Raw genomic sequence first — 23,784 nt, 5'->3', positions numbered from 1 at the left:
GGTAACTGGAGTTTTGGACTTGCAAGAGTGTGGGCCATCGCTGAGCATGGCAATCCCACAGGGCACAAGTCCACAGAGGAATTGCAGGCTTCAAGACTAGAACTGGAGCATCTGCTGGCCCTGCCCTTGGACAGCCATTGCTCTAGCATCCCACCCAGCTGAACAAGTGCACGGCGCTTCCTAGGCCAGGAGAAGCCTTTGCACATCAGGAGGGCAGGGAAGGGCTGATGTTTCTGAATTTGGGGACTGCAGGGCCTTAGGCAGAAACATCAAGCTCCTCACTCACCCTTCTGGAGTTCTGTCCGAAGCAACCCAGGGGTGCCTATCCTGTGGATTCTGATTCTCACCAGTCCTCCGCCTGGGACATTCACACAGAAATCTGTGTTTTCAGCCAGGCTCGGTGGCTCAGCCTGTAATCCCGTGCCTTTGGGAGGCTGAGGTGAGTGGATTGCCTGAGCCCGCGGGTTCGAGACCCGCCTGGGCAGCAAGACCTCATCTCTACAATAAATCAAAAAATCAGCCGGGCGTGGTAGCGCATGCCTGTAATTCCGGCTACGTGGAGGGCTGAGGCTGAAGGATCGCTGGAGCCCAGCAGGTCTGGGCGACAGAGTGAGACTCCAACTCAAAAAAAAAGAAATCTGTGTTTTCCCAAGGGATCTGGGCCAGGATGGGGTTGAAACATTCCTCTTCACCTAATTTGGGTCACTACTCCTAGGGCCTTGGAAGGCATTAGTGAATCCTGGGACATCCCCATGTTGGGGAGTGGGGAATTGGTGTTGAACTGACTAGGAGGGGGGTGTGACTTCAGGGTTAGATGCCTACTGGCAAGTGCAAGCTATGTAAAAAGATGGGAAATGGGCCAGCCTCCCTGAGGACCTCCAAGAGCAGGCTGAGGTCACTCACTGGCCTACCTGTCCATGCCCCTGGCCCCTTCCAGCCTGGACTGCCAGGCACTCTCATTCTACTCTCTCATGGCCTCTGCCCAAAAGCGTGTGGCCTCAGATGTCAGAACATAGCCGCACTGTCGCTTCTCACCAACACCTGGAACTCACTTTCTCAAGTCTGCTGGTGGTTTTCCCTTTATTCCTTTGGAGGGCCTATTTCTCTTAGTATTTCCTCAAGCACTGGTAGACTGAAGGACTCTCTTCTTTCTGTCTTTAACTAGCCAGAAGTGGATTTCCCCATCCCTCCGGGCAGAGGCAGGAATGTAGAGTCGGTGCAGAGCCAGCCCCAGGAGCCTGTGAGCATACCCCAGACACTGACCAACACACTGGAGCACATTGTGGGCCAGCTGGATGTCCTCACACAGGTAGGCTACTGCGAGTTTACCCTTGATCCAGCATTTGGACCATCTGAAGTTGACTAGCAGGTGCTGAATTAAGAAAAAAAGAAAAAAGAAAGAAACATAATGGACCTATATTCCAGTCCAGATTAACAAAATTTCAGTGCCTGCCCCAGGTTCCTGGCTCTTGGAGCCATCCAAGTCCTGACCAGACCAATACATGCTAAAATCCCCAATGCTGGGCCATAGCAGAGCTTTAAAATAAACACTGTATTTACCCATTCATCCCACACTTTGCTGGATGGGCACTCCAGGGACATGCCAAGGGACTGTGAGTATATGTCGAGGCTTCTGAGAATCTAGGCTCTGAGTTCAAGCCTGGCCCCTTTCTTATCCTCCAAGCAACCTTAGGGAAATCCTTTCAGTTCTGTAAGCCCTAGTGTGTTTATCTGTAATATGCAGCAGGGTTATGGACTCTTCCTCCCAGTTAATGGTGAGAATTGAGAAAGATCAGTGTATGGGAAATGTTTGGCCCATGCCTGGCTCTAGGTAGCTGCTCAATAAATGTTAGCTGTGACCCTGACCACCCTCATCAGTGAGATGGATATGGCCCCTGCCCTCTGGAACTCAGGTTGGCAGCTCTCAACACAGACTTATCGTGCAGCAGTTTCAGTAAGAGGTACAAGCCAGTACTGGGCATGCCCAGTGGAGCATCTCACCCTAGGAAGGAAGAGTGTTCCTGGCAGAGGGAGCAGCCTACCTGCAGGTCTGGAGGAGGCCATGGACATGTCCAAGGAATGAGCAAAGCTCAGGGTGACTGGCATGTGGCATGTAGATGGAGGGGTGGGGGGCAAGGCAGGATTTAAAGGTCTTCCAATTCCTTGTCTCCTTGACTCTTGGTGCCAGGTAGGACTCTGCAGATCCCCCTCTCCCATGACAATGCAGGAGGCTTCAGCAGGGGACACATGTGGCCCATGAGAAAAAGAGAGAGATATTAAAGCCAGAGGGGTAGGCAGCAGCAGGGAAGAGTGGGCTCCAGTTCTACCCACATGAAGGACACAAAGGACCCTTAACGTACTAGTGGACATGGGGCTGAGGTGGTATGGCATCCTTTCCTCCCCTCGGGATCATGAGCTCAGTGAGAAAAGCTCTTCCAAGGCATGCCAGGAGCCCAGCTGGGACTGCACACCATGGACCCTCTGAAGGAAGCACACTTGAAGGGAAAGGCCAGGTGTCAAGACTGGGGGTTGCAGGACTACAGGGTGCAGTGTACAGACCTTGTGGAAAGCCTGTGAACCCCTGAGAAGAAGGCATGTGCTAAGAGATGTGAGCAGCATGCAAAGACTTAAAAAAGACCCTGCTTCAAACCCATCAGAAGCCGCCTAATGTTTTTCACAGCCTTGTCAAGTGAGAGATCAGGGGAGGTAGAATCAATTAGAACTTTATAGGATAAAATTGGAAATTAAGTCTGAGAAGATGTTTAAAAATAGCGTCATTGGATCCAGAGGAGTATAACACTAAAAACATTTCCTGTCACTGTGTTTAGGGGTGCCTATGGAAGGTTTTGTTATGTGTTAGGAGTATGATAGTAACTTTGTAAGAAATTTGCATCACAGAGAATAAGTAAAGGCTAGCCTGTGGCTGGATATCTGGATGTGGCACCCTGGTCACCCCTCACAGCATTCAGCCCCTTTGCAAATCCAAATGGCAGTCCACCCCCGACCAGATGCCAAGAATATCAGCCAGTCACCTGCTTTGCAAAACTGTGTGTTTCTGGATGCCACAAAGTGAGGAGTGTTCTTGATGGTCTCAGTATGTCCTGAGGAAACTTGGATTCCACAGAGGAAGCCCCAGCTGAGGCCTTAGATTTCAACTCATTTTCAGAACTGTATATAGTGCCTTCGAGTTCATGCGGCCATATTCTCCTCAGGCCTGGTCATTGGTTGTTTTCCAGGGCCACCTGTCTCTCCTTTCTCATTCTCACCAGGTTGGAACTCTGGCTAAGGTATTCCAGCCACAGCTAGAGCTGTCTCCACCAAGATGCTGGAAGCTTTTCTACTCTTTTCTTCTGAGATTGGCCCAGCTGAGGTTAGGCTTATAGCAGGCTCCTCTCTGGATGGTCAAGACTGACCCAGCCCTTTCCTGCAGCCTGGAGCCAGGTGGCCATCACCATCCATCTTCCCAGGTGGCTTCCTCAGCCGGGCTTCCTGCCTGGTCTGTGGGTATTAGCCTCAGGTATCCCTGCCCCCCAGACCCTCCCTGGGCACACCTGACCATCCACCTGGTGCTGAAGTGCCTCTGTGCTCTGGCTTCAAAGTCCTTCATCTGAATCATGCTATTCTTTGTTCCACCCTTCCTCGTTGTCTCTTCCCTCCCTCACAAGAAAGTGGCCTCTGAGAAGGAAACTGCCTTCTGGGTCCTTCAGGCCTCTGTCCTGCAAAACATCCTTCCAGAGCAGAGCCATGGGGGTGTAATGGGCAGTAGCCAAGGCTGTTTTCTGAGTAAGTCACGGCCTCCAGCCCCTGGGTGACATGAGCAGAGTACCCGTTATGGAAGCTCACAGTCTTCAAGGACTACCTTCCTGCTCAACAGGCTGGTGTGGCCCAATGTGGTGAGACCACTTCTGTGGATGTTTGTGGCCCACTTAGCATCAATCTGAGAGCCAGGTACCCAATCGTGATCCTCTCCAGGGCGACCCCTTCAGCAGATGCCTCTATATAAAGGAAAGGCCTAGAAGCCAAGCGAGCCTGTGGGGAAACGTAGCTCAGAACTTTGGCTTCACCATTGTCTAGCTTGGTGACCTTAGGCAAGTCACTTAACCTCTCTTTGTCTCACTTTCTGAATCTGGCACACAGAGCTGATAATAGTACCCACTTCACAGACGTCGTGGGAGGATTAAATGTGTCAGCCTGTGTGAAGTTCCTTGAGCAGTGTGCAACAATCCCATGCAGTGCTGATGTGTTGGGTGCTGCTCCTATTACTGCCATTATCATTATCCAAGACCTGGGGGTGAGGATAGGGGACCTTCATGACAGCACAAGAAAAATCTTTTCCAACTCTACACTGCCTCATGAAACTAATTCTTCCTTACCCAGGAGAGCTTCTCCTTGGCCTTCAGAACAGAGGTGGCATGTTCCCTCCATGCACACACATTCACTGAGCCCAGCCTGTGTGGTGGTCTTTATGTGACACCTGGTCCCACCCTCAGGAAGTCCTCAGGACTGAATCTGCTGATGTCAGAGCCAGGCATCCAAAGAGGAGCAGGCAGCTGGAGTACTGGAGACAGCTGGGAGTAGCATAGCAATTGGGAGCCCAGTGCCCCAGGTCAAGGCTATGGGTCCCCTGGTGTGGGGTAACAGAAGTAACAGCCCAGGAGTTTGGACTTCACCTGGCAGGACACTAAGCAGAGCAAAGTTGAGATCTGACCTATGCTAATGGTCTGGGGTGGAGTGGAGATAGGCAGAGAGGTTGAGACTACGGCAAGGGGCAGAGCTGTCATGGCCCTACCCTCAGGAAGTGACTTCTGCAGGTGCTTTGGCTTAGGGTCTGCTTGGAGCTGGGCTTCATTGCAACAAGCGACTGATAAGACAAGCAGGACCGAGGCTGACTCCTGCACGGCTCCTGGCCCCCTGAGCAAGCTAACAATTGGGTGGCTTCTCCCAGTCCAAGAGGCCTCTCAGGTCAATAGGAAGCCAAAGTGCCCTTGGGGCTTGTACAGTATCAGAAACCCAGTCCTTTAACACCTGAATTGGAGTTAATTCCTATTTTCCTTTTTATGAATACCTTTTTTAAAAGATGGATATATTATTTTTCAAAAGTGAATTTAATGGGAAATATAGACTTTGAGATGACCTTGCAAAGTCTGTGGCTCTTTGCCCTGTCTCCTGCCTATTCATGCCCTTCTGAGCAGGTGCAGTCTTTAGGCTGTCCTAGCTTGTCAATGCTCCCCATATAATTTTTTAAATTTATTTTAGAGACAGGATCTTGCTCTGGCCCAGGCTGGAGTAAGTGGCATAGTCTTAGTTCGTTTCAGCCTTGAACTCCTGGGTTCAAGGGATCCTCCCACCCAAGCCTCCTGTGTAGCTAGGACTATAGGCATGTGCCACCATGCATGGCTTTTTTTTTTTTTTTTTTTTTGGTAGAGACGAGGGTCTTGCTATGTTGCCCAGACTGGTCTCAAACTCCTGGTCTCAAGGAATCTTCCTGCCTCGGCCTCCCAAAGCACTGTGATTATAGGTGTGAGCCACCACACCTGCCTCTGCATTATTGTTTTAGATGGAAAGTCCTCGAAGTGTGGGGATCATATCCTCATCATAATTATCCTCCTCCTGATGTTTATCTGAAGCCTGCAACTTTCCAAGGGCTTCCTTTCACTGTCCTCACTTTATCCTCCCACATGGTGCCCGGCAGCGACGTCATGCCAGGTGCAGATAGGGCGTTAATAATGGCTTGTTGCGCCTGGACCAGCCTTGGGGTCCACCCAGTCTAGGACTGCTCCAGGAAGCCAGGTGATTCTGATCTCAACTACTGTGGATCAGAGCTCCCCCAGCTTTTCTTGCTAAACAGTTTTGGTGGAGTTAGGAATGGCTTCATCAAGTTCTGCAAACCAAACTTGACCTTCCTGAAAGGTGATGTCAGAAGTTCTTGCTCAGGGCTCTGTGATCATAGAGCCTAGCAGGCCAAGCCCTTTAGGTCACTAGTCAGAGCTTTGTCACACCCTTGCCCTGGCCTGCTCTTGTATGGGAAACCCCTCCTTATCCCGTGAGATTGCTGTTTGGGGTTCACTAGTTTCTTTACTGAGCTCGTGGGACTCTGATCCCAGCCAACACCATGCTTTGAGCAGCTGGGGAGCAGTGCTTCTCCCTTGGGTTTCAGGGCTGCTCTGCTCACCCAGTGAGCCACCTGTTTATCAGCCTGGGCACACCTACTCTCCTGGATTTGAGGGCCAACTCCACCATTCATCACCTGGGTGGCCTTGGGCAAGTGACATCACTCCCAACGCTTCAGCTTCCTCCCTTGTAAGACGGGGATGGTCATGCCTGCTTGGGTCCTCTGAGTTCTGTTGTGAAGCTCTTGGGTAACTGGGTGTGCTAGACTGGTGCTGGCTGTTTTGTGAAGCACAGCAGTGAGTTGATGTTCTAAGAAGCAATGTGGGAAAGCACCAGGGCAGTCTGGTGGCATGGGAACCACAGGAGTGGACATTCCACAGTCTTCTGTAACTGCTGGACTCAAGTCCCAGGAATGCTTTAGAGCTGCCAGTGAGAATCTAGTGTCTGGCTAGGCAGGAGGATGAGAGGGGAGAGAAAGAAGAAACCCCAGCAAGGAGAAGGGCACAGGAGGTGACAGAGGCACTGGGGTGCATATGGGGGCTGTTGAAAGTCAGAGATGGGTCATAAGGCTCCTTAAGGAAGATTCCTGGACCTAGGCAGCAGGGCCAAGACCGAAGCTCTTCAAAGATGTATTCAGTACTTCTGGTGACTGCTGTTCTTTGAATCAAGTTATTGTGATGGTTTTTAGGGACTATGTATTCCCCTGGGCCAGACCCCGCTCCGTCCTAGCCGCCTCTGGAGGACCCCAGGCTGGACCTCATGACTGGTAGGCCTTCCTGTTGGTGATGAGCACTCGGTGAGTGTCTAGGCAGAGGCTCTGAGCTTGGTCCTCTTTCCCCTCATGCTCCTATGGGTACTGCTGAATGATCTAGGGTTCTTCTCAAAGATGCCAGAAAACTCACCAGTGAGCAGGGAGAGACTGTTTCCACAACAGCAGTTCTGCATGAGCTCACCTGCACACTGACTCCTTGGCTTCCTTCATGGACTCTCAGAAGCCAGAAGGCTGCTGCGCGGTGCTCAGCTGCATTCAGGAGTAACAGAGGTCCAGGTGGTGTTTGGAAGTTGTAGAGGCTCTGGGTCTTCCTTAGGGCAAGGGGGTGAAACGCAGAGATTGTGGATGGGGACCCAGGAGCTGGGGCAGCTGCCATGAAGGCCCCGGCTCAGGCCCAACAAGCGGCTTGGTGGTTTTGCCTCAGAAGCCCACAGCAAAGTTATTTTTGACTCCAGTTTCACGTCTTGCTGCTTTTTAAAAATACCAAGCCATGAAATTCCTGCTCCAACTGTTTTTTTATGGCACCCAGTGCTTCAGGCTGGCCACAGCAATGCTGTGATGTCACGTTCCGGTTCCTGTGACTCATGGAGGCTGCTGGGCGCCGAGACTTAATGCACACAGTGGGGAGCAGACAGGGAGCAGGCCCAACAGTCCTGCTGGTCTGAATCTCTTTGGCATTTGAGTTTGTTAAATGTCCAGGTCATTGAGCTCTGCTGACCTAACTCAGAAAGACCAAGGACTTTTGCCTTTTTGCTTTGGGGATAGAGAGTAGACCATTTGCTTCAGGATACTTTAATTCTGCCACCCCCACCCTGCTGTGGTCCTGGCAGTTCCCTATCTGATGGGTTGCTAAGGTGAGGTGTCTAGTTCCATACTGGTAGAAAGATGGGAATGCTGGGCCCTGATATGGGCCAAGCTGCCTGACCATTCTCGAGGACTCTTGATGTCCTTCTTTCCTGGGAAGGCCCACTGTTGCTTATAAAAACAGACTCCCAATTTTAAAGTAGTTACACCATCTTCCCTGGGGGTCGGTCCTCCCAGGTGTATGCAGATTGAATTTGCTGGGAAGGTACATCCTTTGGTGATCCCAAGAGGGCATGTGCAACCCTCCTGATACTGCTCCTGTGCCTGGGCTGTAAGGGTGGTTGTTTGTTTTCACAAAAATGGTCCCTCCCCCCACCACGCATCAGCATTTCTAGCCACCTCTCGCATTTGGTCCAGAGTGGATTTAGCCATCCTCTTTGTGGACATTCAAGAGCTGCCCTTTTGGCCAAAGTCAAGTTTAGGACAGCCTGAGCCTCTCTAGGGATCTGGAGACAAGAGACTTGTTTTCCTTCTGTTAAGAGGCTACTTCCTGGGGAACAAGGGACTCAAGACACTGTCTTGGTCTGTGCGGGAAACACACTTGGTGGTTGGCTCTAGTCCGCTGCAGAGGGACTGGGGGAAAATATCTGTCCATCTGGGCCCCTGGCCCCTCCCTAGCCCTGTTGCTCTTTTTGGCATTTCACCCACAGTCTCCTCTGACTTTGCAAATGAGGAGAGACAGCGGAGGCTGCGTCTTCCCCAAGTAGCAAGTCAGACCAATGCCTGGCCTCCCTCATGGCATGCAGCCTGCTAGTGGTGCTCATAAATGGGGCAAGCTTATGTTTGTTATTGCAGGGGGGCTGGAGGGCAGCTCCCATGGGGGTCTGGCAGAAAACTCTGGTTTTCTATCTTCTATCCCATCTGTGGTTATAGCAAAAAACACCCCCTCCCCAAAGAAGCTGCAGATTGAAGGCTGCTGCCTGCCAGATGGGCTCAGCAGTGGCTGTGGTTACCTCTGGGGCCTGGGAATGTTCACGGGCGGCCATATGAGATTTCTTCTGTGAGGCTCTGAGCAGGCCTGGAGATGGGGGGAGGGCTGGGAGATGGTGAGCAGGGGCGGTGGCTGGTGGAGAGCAGAGGCTGGGAGTGGAGAGAGAGAGGCCTGTGCAGGGACATCTCATTTGGGCCAACTCTGGGCTTGCTCTGAGAAGGGAAAAGAAGGGGACTCCAGGGGATTTGCTCTTGCTTCTCTTGGGACCTGAAGGCCCTCTAAGGAAGGGTCAAGCATTGGTCAAGAAAGGAGTCTATGACTATTTCAATAGACAGCCCCAAACCAACCTACATGGCTCTGAGATTAACTGAGCCATAGCCCGGGTTACTCACCCTGTGGCTACTTGACACTTTCCTGACTGAAGTACTGCCAGCAGGGCCAGAAAAGGCTGCAGTCGGGCCTGCTACTTCCCACTACTCACCTTGCCGGTGGCCCAGATTCAGGCCTGAACTATCAGTATAATCTTCTTCATACCCACAGTAGCCATGGCTAGAGAAGGAGAGAAAGCAGAAAGAAGCTTTATCTAAGCAGGGCATGGCACATGGGAGGCAATTCTGTGCCCCCATGATCTGGGCCCAGCTGGTGACTCCAGAAAGCCGACCAAAATGAGAAGCCAGGTTTCCTCACTATAGATCAGTGGATGCTTGACAGGACATGAAGGGCCCTGTGAGACTCTGTCCCTAGTGGCCTGGCTCCTTCTTTCTCCTTGAGGTGTTCCTGCTAGACAGGAGTTGCAGCCTGACTTGCCAAGCTACATGGAGATTTCCAGGCCTCTAACAGGCTCCCAAGCAGTCTATCTGGCTTCGGATGATCATGTCTTATCGGGTCTTGGTAAATTGACTACTTTATAGGGATTGTTGAAAAAGATCGCCTCTGAAGAAATGAGATGCCGAAGGTGACCAAGGCCAAGCAAGATCTACTCCCCATGCTCAGCCCTGTTTGGACTCTTCCCGGAGTTAGAGTCCAGCAGGGCCTATGACCAAGCATTACTTGTGTTCTACACCTTGGGTCCTGTCCCTGTTAGAGTCTTGGCTTCCCTGGTGGCCTGATAGGGTTGGCAAGAGATGTACTTGAATACAGGCCAGTGTCGGTGGGGTTGCAGCTCAGGCCCTCCCTCCTGGTATGAGTGGCACCCCATGGATCTCAGGAGCATCTGTTTTATGAATGGTGGTGAGTGGACCCACTTTTTATAGTTTTTTCTTTTGGGGGAAACAGTGACATGGAAAAGGCTGTGTTCATTTAGAAGGAGTTGCTGTAAAGCCACAAGGAAGGTAAATTAGCCAAGATTCCTTAATCTGGTGGCTAATCCACTGATAGAAAATAGTGTTTCATGTACTTCCCGAAGAGAGCTAATCCTCAGCAGAGGTGGGGGTTGGGGGATGCAAAACCGTCAGAGAAATCCTATATCCCTGAGATAATGTGAAACAGAAACACTGGCCTTGGGGCTCAAGGGAGCAAAAGCTCATTTTGCGTTGTTTGCAGCAGACTGTGGGGTTAAGGGAGTGGCTAAAAGACAGTTACTGAGCCTAGGGAGATTGGGAGGAATTTCTTTTGAAATTTGTTTTTTTGTGGGTGAGCTGTGTGTGATCCTGGGCATGTTAGCATGTCAGACATCAGCGTAAGAGGGAATCTTCTTTCCTTCCCCTATGAAGTTCAGAGCTCAAAGCTTTTACTCATCAGATCGAGACTGAGGTGGGAAGGGGAGGAACCAGCCTGCTTCCTCGACTCCCACCCCCACTTCCTGTTGAAGCTGGGAGGCTTCTTTCCTCCCAAAACCAGCTGGTGGGCGCTGGCCCCTCCTGCCTGCCTGCACTCTTCTCCCTCCCCCACCATCCCTTTAAGCCCATGCTGGAAAGAGTGTTCCTTACCAGTGAGGCAGGCCCATCCCCAGTGTAGGACTGCCCTTTGGCCTGGAAGGCACAGAACCTGTATTCTCTGCATTCCCAAGGCACTCAGTGTTGGGCATTTGTCCATCTAGTACTCAGTATGCACCTATTGTATGCCAGGTGCTGTCTGGAACAGGAAGACAGAGGTGAGCAGAAACAGACAAAAATTATTGTCCTCGTGGTGCTGACATTCAGACTGATGTCAACAGGCTACTCTAGGGCCAGCATTTATAACCTCTGCCTCAAAGGCCCCTGTGCTGCAGACCATTAGGTATTGGGCAGTACCTGAGGCCGGGAGGCAGAGCCTTGGGTAGTGGGAAGGACTGGGTTTGGGCCAGCAGCCCCTGTCCACAGGGGCCTGGGCTAGCCCCTCTGGCCCTCCAGTTGCCCCTAACATGTAGCAATGGGCTGGCCAGGGTACCATCAGCAAGGCAGGACTCTGCATGTAGAAGGGGGGACCCAGAAGACTCGGAATTTATTCATAAAAAATTGTATACTTATTCTTACATGTTTAAACTTCAGTCACCTTCAAAGTACTCTCCGTTTTATGCAATTCCCCTATCAAGATGCTTTTTCCACTGCTCAAAACAGTGTTTTTGTTTTTTGAGTCAGGGTCTCTGTCACCCAGACTTGAGTACAGTCATACACTACTACTACTACTGCAGCCTCAACCTGCTGGGTTCAGGCAATCCTTTTGCCTCAGCCTTCCAAATATCTGGAGCCACAGGTGTATGCCACCACACACCTGGCTAATTTTTTTTTTTTATTGTAGAGATAGGGTCTCCCCAAGTTGCCCAGGCTAGTCTCAAACCCCTTGGCTCAGGCAATCCCTTCACCTCTGCCGCTTAAAGTGCTGGGATTACAGGTATGAGCCATAGTGCCAGGCCTTCAAAACAGTTTTTGAACTTGTCAATTTTGATTCCTTTTGGAACTTTTGCTATTTTTTGTTTCACCTCTTCCACATCGACAAGACTCTTTTCATCCAGGAAAACAAAAAAAAAAATCGCTTGGGGCGAGATCCAGTGAATAGGGAGGGTGGGACATGGGAGTCATGCCGTTTTTGGTCAAAAACTGCTGAACACTCAGTGAGGTCTGGGCAGGTGTGCTCGGAAATCACACTTCATGAAATGGGCAACCACATTGAAAGAGTCTCCAAAACAAAACAAAAAATTCACTGAAGCCGAATGCAATCTCTCACAACACTTGCTGGCACACTAATGCCAATGGGCTCCTAGAGCACTTACCTAGCAGGGGATTCCTGTACTACAAGTGGCCCACCCTCCAAAAAATAATTCTGGGTGTTTTGGGATCCTCTCTCATATGTATATGAGAATGCATGCGCTCACATACAAACACACACACACACACACACACACACACACACACACACACACACACACACACACATACACACATACCAAGACACAAAACTGAAGCTGGCAAGAGTCAAGGCAGATCTAGGATAGGCAGAGGGCCCCAGCAGCCCCACTTTGTTTTGATAGCTCACAAAACCCCACAGCAGAGATTCCCCTCTTATTGCATCTGCTTTAGATCTTTAGAATCCGAGTGAAGTCAAAACTGTGCTACAAGGGAGATTAATTCCACATTTTTCATCTTTGCAATGAAACCAAAGGAACATTAGACGTTTTGTGCAACACAGTCGAGATCAGGATGTTGAGCCAATAGCCAGCCCCAGGATGTTTCCCCTGGCCTGACACAAGTGCCCCCAGTGGTGTGGCTGGTGACTGCCCTCTCCTTGGAACTTGGAACAGCTGGAACCTCCCCTATCCCCAGTTATCTGGCTCCTGTGTTGGTGGGGACAGGCCTGGAGAACCCCAGCCCCACCAGAGAGACCTTCTGGGGGGGAGCCCAATTCAACCACAATCCAGGAAGGGATTAAAAGGAACTTTTCATCACGGCAGAACTTTAAGCAGCAGCCAGATCACCACATGCATCAATAGCTCAGACTCTCCCAAACCTGACCACAGGCCTCATTGAGTCCCATCTGTGCCCAGGGCTCCCCCAACATCCCAGAGCTCCCCCAACATCTCAGAGCTCAGCCAGGGCAATGGCTGCGAGGGGTCATGTTGCCATATGCACCCCATTCCCAGCCTGACACAGAGCAAATGCTACAACTGTTAACATGAATATTGATTACAGTGACTCAGAGAGATGTGTTTTACAGACAAAGAAACTGAAATCCTGAGTCAGGTAACTTGCCCAAGGCCACTCAGCAAGTTAGTGGTCAAGTTCATATTCAAACCCAGACTGTATAGCTGAGGAGCCTGTGTTCTTACCACACAGGACCAAGATTCCCCACTGGGAATCACTGACAGCATTTTTCAAAGACCCATACCCATGTGCCAGCCATGCCATGTGGGAGTGGGGGAGGGCAGGCATCCAAGCACTGGGGCTGGAGCAAGGAGATTCCTGGAGTGGTCTTCAGGGAGGCAGGTTTGGTCAGGGGGCAGTAGTGATGGACAGCACAGGGCTGGAGGGCCATATGAATGCCATGCCACAGTCTGGCCTTTATTCCTGAGCTTTTGGACAGGAAAGGGAAACAGCAGCAGTGAAGAGGATGAGAGGTAAAGGGTGCCCCAGGAATAGGACAAGGGGAGTTGCCAGGAAGCTGAGGTGTGAGGATAGGGATTGAGAGGAGCAGGTGGGAGGTGAAACCTGAGTGCTGAGAGGGAAACATCCAGGCCCCAGCCCTGACTCAGGCAGTCTACTCTTGTAGCAGAGCCCTGATGTGACTGGCCCTGCTGATGATGCCCTGGCCAGCCCAACACAGCAGCCAGAGGGGCCTGGGACAGCCTGGCCCTGCTGTGCTCATCACCCCACTGCCCTCTCCCGGACTCTGCTGCCTCTTCTTTCTCAGTCATTATGGCTCCCCATCTTGCCCTGTCAGACACTGATGCCCTGGTCTCCCAGCCTCCCTGCTAGATGTCAGCCTAGGGTGGTTGTAGCTCCTCTTGCTACTGTGTCCTCAACCCAGTCAGTGCTCAGTGGGATGCTTGGATGGACATTGGCTCACTACTTCCTTCCATTAGTTTGTCCCCACCATTCTGTCCCACTCCACGCCACCTGTCTTCCAGCTCACAGAGGAGACCCAGGAGGGAACCACAGAAACCAATACCACCGTCACCTAGGAGGGCCCCAGACACCACCTAGGGCTCTGCTTAGAGCAGGACATGGACAAGGGGAAGTGCCCTAGCCAAGGTGAGCAGGGGGCCAGAGCAGGGAGAGGAGGGCTGCCCCTGAGCTTGGGGGTTGGTGAGCTATAGTGGGGAAGACTCAAGAGAGGCCTGCGCACATGAGGTAGTTTTAAGGATTGAGTCAGAAAGCGGCTGACTTTTGGGAGGCCTAGGCGAGTGGATTGCCTGAGCCTGTGGGTTCGAGACCAGCCCAAGCAACCTGGTGAGACCTCGTCTCTACAATAAAATAAAGAATAGCTGGGTGTGGTAGCGTGGCTACTCAGAAGGCTGAGGCAGAAGGATCGCTGGAGGCCAGAAGGTCAATGCTGGGGTGGCCGTGAGCGTGTGTGCCACTGCACTCCAGTCTGGGTAAAGGAGTGAGACTCCAACTCAAAAATAAAAAGAAAGAAAGCAGCTGGCTGATCACCCTCTTCCTTCTTGCAGTGGTGGCAGAGCAGCTTTGTCGCCAGCCCAAACAGGACTGGTCCTGCGGCTGCATCAGTGTCTGGAAGCCCCCAAGAGCCAGGGTGTCATGCTTGCTGCCTGTACTGGGCGCCTGACAAACATGTAGGAGTAAATGATGTGGTTGGATGCCCCCAAGGAGGTTTGTGGGGGTTTGAGGTGTCCCATAGCCTCTCGGGGTTTGGGAGAAGCTACGGCTCCAGGTTCCCTGCCACATTTGCATGTGGGTACATGAGGGAGGCCTTCAACAAAGGTGGTGATGACAGTGGCTCTAGGAGGAGGAGCAGCTGTTGCAAGGGACCTGGGCCATGAGGGTATGCCTGTGTTCTAGAGTGCCAGTCTAATCCCTTCTGTTTCACTGCTTATGGGACCAGGCGGCTGTGGTCAGTTCCTGGGCCAAGCCTCTTCTCCCAGAGGAGAACCACCACTCTACAAACTGGCCACAGGCATGTGGGAGCACCATCCTCCCTGGCTGTACCTGTTCTGACCTGTGAACCTAGTGAGACAGTGCTAGGGAATGGAGGCTTCCCTGTCAAGCTGAGTGCCCTGGGACTCTTTCTCTACCTTCCTTGTGGCCACCATATCTCTCTCTCCTGTTCAACCACTTGAGGCCAATCACACTGGCCTCCTGACAGTTCCAAGAGTGTGCCTCAGGTCCTTTGCACTTGCTGTACCTGGTACTTGGAAAGCTCTTGCATCGACCCATCTTATGTTGTTTTCTCACAGAGGCCTTCCTATCAGAGATGGCACTTGCCTTCCCAGATCAGGCAGCCCCAGCATCGGCCTCAGAGCCGGTGAGCCATGGCAGGGGCCTGGACTGCACTTGGAGCTCAGTCACTCTGGGCCAGACACACACTCTGTTCCTGTTCTCCTTGCCTTTTTCCTAAACACAAAGTGAAAGGGGGTGAAGAAAAGGCCTTAAAGAGAAACAGAAATGAGAACTGGGAGAAAAAACTAAGAACAAAATGCAAGACAAGCCCGCTTCAAGTGGAAACAAAGCCGGGGGGAAAAGAGGCCTGTGGGGCTGAAAGAAGGGGAGATCAAAGTGGGAGGAAGTGGGAGTCTGGGGACAGGTGGACAGCAAGAGAAAAGAGGTACAAAGAAAAGACCTGCACAGTGCAGGGAGAACACCAGGGCGAAACTGGAGTGGAAGAGAAAGCATGGGCATAGGGACTGCATCACCCCGTGAGGTGTGAGGAGCAGCCAGGCGAGTTGCACCTGCCCTTGCTGGCTCTGTTTCACCACTTTCGGGGGCAGGGGCTTTATCCTCCCAGGGAGCACGGGACCCTCGCCTTCTCTGTGCCATGCCTAGACTTCTGGACCTATACAGAGCCCATCGCAGTGTCATGCCACCAGGCCTCTCTCCTCTATGGAGTCATGCGGAGGGCCCGCAAGCCCCTGCTGGCCTCACCGGGCCCCAGATGCCTGAGTCTTCATCCTCAGAAGAGCTGTTTTCTTTCCCCAGCCACCTTGGGGACCAACAGAGATACATAAACCCAGACTCTGTCCCATGCAGGATGGCTGAAATGGCCGGTTTGGGCCATTGGTGGACATGGGGGATGATGTGGAATCTGGACTTAACTGTTAGGTCCCAGAGCTCCATGGGGCCCATAGCAGGCCTTCAGCAGACACCTAATAACTTGATGCCACCAGAAAAAGAGGTGTCTGAGGTAGTGAGGTGCAGAGTGGGGGCGTCGGTTGAAATGTCCTCAGTGTTGTGTTTCTCTTCCACTTGAAGTTGGGGGCCTAGGTGCCAGACATGTCTCTAAGGACTGGTATTTCAGTACAACTTCCTTGGGCATAACTACAATTTTTAGGGGACTAAAAATAAAAGCCTGTCACTTTAAAATCAGTTCTTTTTATACCATGCTCAGAAGGCCCTTTAGGGTGTTACATAAAATGTCTTACACGTCTTGAACTGTGAGTGAGAGAAGAGGCACTCGCCCTGTGAATGTTGCCCCAATGGGAGGTAGATCACAATGTCTTCTCTCCCCTGAGCAGGAAAATTAGGATTCCAATTGAATGCCATTGTTCAGCCTTTCCCAGGAGGCTTTTCCTTGGAGAGCTCAGGTTGAGTCATGCTAGAAACCCCATCCCCTGGCCTAAGCTCTTAGGCCCACTGTCCAGCTACTGAGGGCTAGCCGGAGCTGGCCTCTCCCCACACTTTTGGTTCTGGTCCCCAGCACCTCAGCACCCTCCCTGTTGGGTCACCTGGTCTGGGCGGGCCCTCCCTCATCCCCACTGAGGAGGCAGGCTGCTTCTTAAAGGAGTTCAGCCCATAGCTGACTTCGTCCTGGGCCCTGAGGGCCCTCAGCTTCCGGGCACTGAACTTTTCTCTCCATCCTGCAGGGGGCTGGTGGATTCACTGACCTCCCCTTCCTCTCCTTCTCCCTTGCTGCTTCCTGCCCCTAGTAGTGAGGATCTCAGTAGTGAGAGAGTCTTGAAAATGTAGAACAATCTTGCTGCTGGCTCAGGCTTCTTCTCAGCTCTCTCAGGGGCCTCACACCTGACCTGTCCTATTTAGAGTCTGACTTCTGCCTCTCCTGCAGGGCCAGTCTTTGTCCTGTGTTCTTGGCCTCAAGGAACACCACCCCCCACCCTCGGGTCCTCCATCTGACTCCCACCCAGTGGCGATGGTTCATTTTTTGTGGGTATCTCTGGTTTTATCCGTGTTCCTTACTAGTTTCACCTCCCCCCAGTCCAAGCCACCATCATCCCCTTTTGTTCTCTCTCTTGCCTGCATCTTACCGGCTTCCACCACATAGCTGTTCCCCAAACTATCCCCATGTAGCAGCCAGAAGTGTCTCACACACCCTTAGCTTAGGAACCAACCCCCTCTTCCCAGCACATTCCTGCCACTCTCAAGGTAGAGATACAGCTCTCCCTCGCCACCAGCTCACTGTACACACTTTTCCTTTGGCCCCAGTGCCCTTCCTTCCTATATCCCTCTTGCCTGATGAACTCCCTCGGCCTTCACTCATTCCTCACCTCCTCAGGGCCACTTCACCTGGCACAGGGAGGTACTCAGTCAGGACTTGAGTAAGGGAAAGAGAATCTAGGGCAAGGGTCAGTAAACTTACTGTTAAACAGTAAGTATTCTAGGCTTTGTGGGTCATATAGTCTCTGCCATGACTACTTAACCACCTGTTGTAGCCAGAAAGTAACCTGAAACAATATGTAAACCAGTGGGCATGGTTGTGCAACCTTATTTACAAAAAACAGGCTGCAGGCTTTCATTTGCTAACCTGTGGTCTAGAGAAACAATAGGATACATTCAATACAAAAAGAAGTATTTCAAAAACCAAGGTTTTTCGTGAGAGGGTCTATGGCTTCCTGGAAACTGCTGGTAACAGAGCAGGCAAAAATGGTTCTGAAATGAGCCCCCAAGTGACCCTTGTGACGGATGTGACTTTGAAGATACAAACTTCTGGAACCCTGCCATGAGGGCCCTGACCCTGGGAGGCAGACAGTACTGGGTGAAGGGTGGCAGTGCCTAGGCAGGGGGGATGTCCTCAGTATGGCTTCTTGTCATTCCAATTTAGGGAGGGAGGTTCCTCGTTTAAAGTTGAGCCTAGTCTTTAAGGGGTGATGCACCTAGCAGTGACCCGGGTGAGTCCTACAGCATGTTTTAGCTCATGTGTTGGAGCAATGAGGGGGCATCAGAGATGGCAGGAGATGGGGCCGGGCCCTGCAGGACATGCCAGGCAGCTTTATCTCCACCCTCAAAGCGGCAGGAGGGTGCTAGGGGTCCTAGGCTGATTTTGTGTCACTGTTGACACAAATGCCCCCGTGAAGGAAGGTGTCCAAAATGAAGGTATTAGAGCAGTTTCTCATTGCATACCTAAGGGAGCTTCTTGTTGGTACATTCCTATAGTATTGACTTTTCATGGCTCAAATGAATTACTGTCATGACTTTTGTGATAATTCCAAACCTAAATGTTTAGTGGTAGGAGACTGCTTTTCAGAGGGAGGAGATATCTGAGGCCTGGGAACTGTCTCTTGAGAGTGGTCTGATGGTGTGAGAGGTCTGCTGGGTGGTCCTGAGGGTTCTCCACCATGGTCTGGAGGTTGGGAGCTTCTGTTTATGTAGTCTTGAGCAGCTAGGGTGGGCAGTCAAAGCCAGGACAGAAGGTAGCCACCACTGGGTGAGGACTGGGATGCACAAGTTTCTCTCAGGCTGCTTGGATTTGGGCATCAGGGCTGGAAGTAGCAGGTGGGGGATAAGTAGGTCTCCTGGGTCATGAGACCAGCAAGGCTCTCTTTAGCTACGTGTGATGGGGACAAAGCCAAGATGTACACTACCCAGTGTTTTAGTGTGTACTCTGGAGCCAGTCTACTGGGTTGACAGCTTAGGTTTGTCATTTGTAAGCTGTGTGACTTTAGGCAAGTTGTTTAATATCATTGTGCCTCAGTTTCTTCATCTGAAAAATGGAAATGATAAAAGTCCTACCTTGAAGGGTTGTTGAAAAGTGCTTGGCACCAAGAGTGCTCCATGGACATCAGCTGCCAAGAGATGCCTGCAGAGCAGAGAGTGTCAAGAATCATCAGAGTGACACCCTCCCCGGCCCAGTCCTCCCGCTAGGTCTTCCTCATGTCTGGGCTCCTTACCCTAATTATAGAGAGGACTTAGGAATCAGCTGCAAGGGCAACACAAGATCCATGGGGAGGGAATGAACTGCCTGACTACTCCAAGGTCAACAGACAGAGTTTGGACCCCGGAATGAAGGAGTCTGGGGAGATGGGCCATCTTTCCTGGCTACCGGCCTACCCAGCAACCTGAACCCTGGACTCCCCACTCCCTTCTTCAGTTTCCCTTGATCCTGCCCAAAAGTCAAAGCCCTTGGACAACTGTGTCAGGCAGGGCAATTTCCCTCACGACACCTGACCCAGCCTGCGCCTCTTTGGAAACTTTTTGAGGGGCCAGGCCTAGTCCTCTATCCCCTGCTGCTCTGTACAGAGCAAGGTGAGAGGCAGTGTGGGTCAGAGGGTTGCTTGGGAAGTCAGTTCTCATTTGCCCCTGAATAAAAGAAAGTCGAAGCTATTGGGCTGTTGAGTTTGGACTCAGGAAGATTACAGAGGGTTTGGCCTGGAAAGTGCTCCTCCTTGCCCTCCAGCGCAGGTGTGGCCTTACCTCCAGTGTGGCCATGTCTCCAGCGTGGCTAGGACAGGCACTGTGTGGCAGGAGAATCCCCAGGGTGGACTGGAGCATGAGGTGAGGCAGGCAGCAAGCAGCCTGTTTGACTCGACCCCACCGGGGGTTGGATCACAGGCGTGGCCTGGGCTACCTTGCATGTCGCACTGGGCAGCAGGAAGGAATGGTGGCAGCCTCTGCACACTGAGGCAGCATGTATTTACTGAGCCCTACTGTGCACCTGACACTGGCATAGGAATGTGCTCACCCTTTGTTACTCTAAACCAGTAGGTCAGGGTCACACACACTACGAACAAGGTCACATGGTGTGGCCCCAAACCAGTCCTTGCCAGGGATGCCCCACCCTACCCCATATTCCTTTTCACATGTTCTCTTCGCATCCTCGCATAGGCCAGGTGAAGTACAGTTGCACTGTGGTGGCCCATCCTGGCTGCTCTAGGCCTGTGACCTGGGCAGACTCCCCACAGATGATCTGTCTATACTACCAGCCCTGAGTGTGTGCAACCTTTGCCACTCGGATGCCCCTGAGGAAGGCCTTTCCATCACTATGGAAACCCTTTCCCTCGTAGAGGGAAGACACACTAGCAAAATCTGAGAATAAGATTTCCAAGTTTTACTTTATCATGAGGGATAACCATTTTCCATGAAAATGAGGACCCCTGCTTTATTGGAGTGGGATGAATAAGAAAAATACATGGAGCAGAGAATGCCAGGCAGCATTCTAACATACAGAAATCCAAAAAAGCTTCCTCCTCTCCCTGGCCATCTCCCAGTTCAGAGGGGGGTTGGATGGCATCAGTGTTTCTGGGAAGTATCTGGTGGGCTTATTCCTGATGGTGGCTGTCACCCAGTACCTTGGCAGAGTAGGCAGAAGGGATAGGGGAAGCAGAAATCAAACAGAGATGACACAGCTCCTCTGATGCCTTGCTAGGAAGGGAGAAACTGGAGAGAGGCAGGTAGGAGAGATGCAGGCTTGAGAGGTGGTAGACTTTTTAAAAGACTGTTTGTCCACAACATGCTATGAAGTGTCCCCCAAAGCTCCAGAAGGTAGGGCCCCCAATGGGGCTGGCACCCTTTATGGAGGGCTGGTTGTGAAATAGATGACACCTCTCTGTTCAAAGACAATTATCAGCAAACTTAGTGACCACGCTCCTCCTGAGCTGAAGTATGGGACCCCGTGGGACTCAGTGGAGGCCCTGTGCTGATGATGGCCCAGCACCTTACCCACATTTTCTGAGCCCACTATCTCCACGTTTGGAAATTGAGCTCCTGTGAAAAGTTTAAAAATAAAGGCAGAAGAGGAAAAGCAGCAGGCTCGGCTTCTCCGCTGTGGCCTTGAGTTTGGGGCCATCGGAAAAAGTCTGGATGAAGAATGATTTTGGCTCTGTGTGAGTTTCACAGCAGCCAGTGGAAACTTCCAGGAATGCTGCCCCAGGCCAGCCGGGGGCTGTTTCCACCGACACTTTTATGAGATGCAGACCCTCTGCCCACTGGCTGGCCAGCACAGGGGGACATGATGTGGTCCCTTTCAGCTCAGCTCTGCCTTTCAGGGTTCAGCTCGTGTTCCATGGGCAGCAGTTTTTCCAGGCTCTGTTCTGCAGCCCAGGATTCACAGAGCCCTCACGGCCTCTCAGAAGGGACCAGCTACCAGGCGGCGCACCCTCCATGGCAGCTGACATCGTGCTGGATGTCAAGAGAATTTATAGCAGCCTTAGGGGAAAACTCCCTCGCAAAATGTTTCAATGTTTTATTAGATGTATGAAAGGAAAATTTCCTTTCCACTGGACCAGGGCCCAGAGTCTTCACGGAGCCCCAGGAAAGGGGGTAAAACCTCTTGGGAAAGTCCACGGGTGAAATTTATCGAACCCTTCTGATGCCTGTAGGCGTCACAGTGCAAGAATCAAGTCTGCCCCGTTCACGGGACCTTGTGCAGTGGGCAGCATGGGCCTGTCATGCAATAGTGCCACTCAGTCAGCCCAACTGTCGTAGCTGCATGGGCCAACCTGTGCAAGTAATGGGTGGGGCAGGCCTGCAGGGGACCAGCCCCTCTTCAAGGAGCACATGAGTTCCCAGACATGGCTGCCCCTCTGCTGACATTCTGTCCAAAGCCAGAGGAGAAGGGCAGGTTTTCACAGCCGGTCTGGGAGCTGTGTCTGCACCGCTCATGAAGCACACATAGCCCAGTGACTGGGGGCATTTGGCAGGCCAGGCGGCCAGGTCCACAGGTGAGCCCTCATAATGGGTGTGTGAGAGAGGCCAGGAGAGCAAGGGATTGGCCTCAGGAGGGCAATATGATGACAGACGTGGTCATAGTAGCCAGCATGGGTTGAGCTGCTGAGCACGTGCTGGGCATGCTTGTTACCCATGCTGTGAGCTTGGTGTTGTCCTTCCCACTTACGGAGGAGAAAATGATTTCAGAGATATGTAGTTGTCACTTGCCTGTGATCACCCTCGGCCTAACTCCTAGATGACACATCCTGCAGTCATCCTTATTGGACTTGGGCAGGCAGAGACTTTGCTGGCCTCAGGAGACTCACCTTCCAGCCTTTGTCCCCTGCAAGCCTGAGAGGCCCTTCCAGTTGTAGAGGGGAAGGGCCTGAGTCAAGGGCAGGACCCAAGTGGAGTGCCTTCATTTGTGGGTACGGTTTTCTCACCTCTGGAATGGCAATGGTTATTGGTCTCCAGTTGTTTATGGATAGCGCCTGGCCCAATCAAGAAATCTGGTTTTGCTCCAGAACTCCAGCCTAAATGCCAGATCATCAGGGCTGAGGATCCCTGACTTCCTGGTTGCCTTGAGAAATGACCAAGGACTGTGGGACCTGCCATCTAGTTTCCCTCACTTTGTTCTCCTCCTGCTCACAAACATCAGAGATCAACCATCCAGAGCGAGGAGGAGTGGCCATAAAGGCAAGGACTGTCCCAACAGCTTCCAGAGACAAAGGGCCAGGCAGAACCCCTAGGCAGGAAGAGTGGTACCTGGTATTTGGGCAGTGGGCTGAGGCAGCCAAGCAGGGACTGGCCAGTGGGGTCGCTAGGGCAGCCCCTCTGTTCTGAGCCTGACCACCTTTTATTTTGCAGACAGTCTCCATCCTGGAGCAGCGACTGACACTGACAGAAGACAAGCTGAAGCAGTGTCTGGAGAACCAGCAACTAATCATGCAGAGAACAACACCGTGATCAGGGGAGCAAGAATCAGGAACTTGGTCAATTTGGGGGTGGCAGGCCAGGGATTTTTACTGTGGGACTTGGATAAAACAATAAAGGGGATTCAACTCTTTGGGAATCACATCCGTACCAGAGCCCCAGGGATATGCAGTGCTGCCTTCCACTTTGCCGTTTGTACCAGGAGGCCCTCCATCTAGCAGCCAGAGGCCCCAGTGGGCAGGACTCACATAAAAAGATGCCTAAGACCTGACTGCCAGGACCACATTTTGCTTAATGTGAAGGAGCCACTTGGAAATGCTTGCTACCTTGGAGTCCTAAGATGGCAGCCTCCCCAGCCCCTGCGCCAGAGGAGGTGGTCCCAAACACCCTGCTTTTCACTCACCTTACTGCTGAGACTTGGGACTGGCTTTTCCCACCCCTGCCATGGCTTAGAAATTGGTCTGCTCTTTGGTTGGATGAGCCAGGAGTTTTCTCTAAAGTGGGGCCTATGTGAGTCAGGTCCATCCAGGAACAAGCCCTCTGGAGTAGGGGATGGCTTTGCAGTGGTTTTGATTTCTGTTCCACACATGTCCTCTGGGGCCTGGTGGCTTCCTTCTCCTTGCATGAGTGAGGGCAAAGGAATCTGAAAATTAAAGCTGACTTTATTGCACTTCTTGCAGGAATGGCTTGTTCTGGGTGAGATCTAATCTGTCCTCCCATCCCTGGGGCCCTTACAGAGAGAACGAAAAGGGCAACTTGGGAGACTTTGCTCCTGCCCGGATTGCCTCTAAGGCCAGGGCACCCTCCTTTGCAGCCATTCAGGGTTGGGGGAGCAAAGGCAGCCAGAGCAGCCCCTGCATGCCACCTGCTTCCCTCTGGCTGGAGCCCACTGGCTGCTTCTGTTAAGACTCGGAGGCCTAAGGCACCCATATTTCCGTTTGCTCATGAGGGTTTCCATGGACTCTTTCCTCTGCATCTGCTGGAGAAGTCAGCGAGTACTTTCCATATGTCTGCGTGTTATCTACGCCTTCAGTCTTTGGCTTCTTGGGGCTCAGCTGGCCAGAGGGGTCTTTATCCTCAAATACACCTGCCCTATTCTGAGGGATGGGGGACAATGCTAGACCTTCCCAGGAGCTGGTCGGTGGATTCCTGCCTTTGCGGCCTCAGCATGGACTGACAAGGGGGCATATTGGTTGAATTCTGATGAG

The 23,784-nt window shown here is 52.0% G+C and overlaps 1 protein-coding gene across 2 annotated transcripts in view; it reads left to right on the top strand.

Moving 5' to 3' along the window:
- Positions 1-23,265, top strand: part of POC1A (POC1 centriolar protein A) — a 75,048-nt gene extending 51,783 nt beyond the window's left edge. Inside the window, exons 10-11 of one of the 2 annotated variants that reach the window (XM_008057804.1) lie at positions 1,166-1,309; positions 22,511-23,265. In XM_008057804.1, coding sequence (XP_008055995.1) covers positions 1,166-1,309; positions 22,511-22,609 — 243 coding nt within the window. In that variant the 3' untranslated portion in view covers positions 22,610-23,265. The remainder of the gene's footprint in view (positions 1-1,165; positions 1,310-22,510) is intronic. The other variant, XM_008057805.2, reaches the window with a different exon arrangement.
- The last annotated feature ends 519 nt before the right edge of the window (positions 23,266-23,784 follow it).

The sequence above is a fragment of the Carlito syrichta genome, unplaced genomic scaffold (genome assembly GCF_000164805.1).
Source record: "Carlito syrichta isolate Samal-C Ts95f unplaced genomic scaffold, Tarsius_syrichta-2.0.1 Scaffold303129, whole genome shotgun sequence".
Taxonomy (NCBI): domain Eukaryota; kingdom Metazoa; phylum Chordata; class Mammalia; order Primates; family Tarsiidae; genus Carlito; species Carlito syrichta.
The sequence above is the reverse complement of the archived record's forward strand: the minus strand, read 5'-3'. Positions and strand labels throughout refer to the sequence as shown.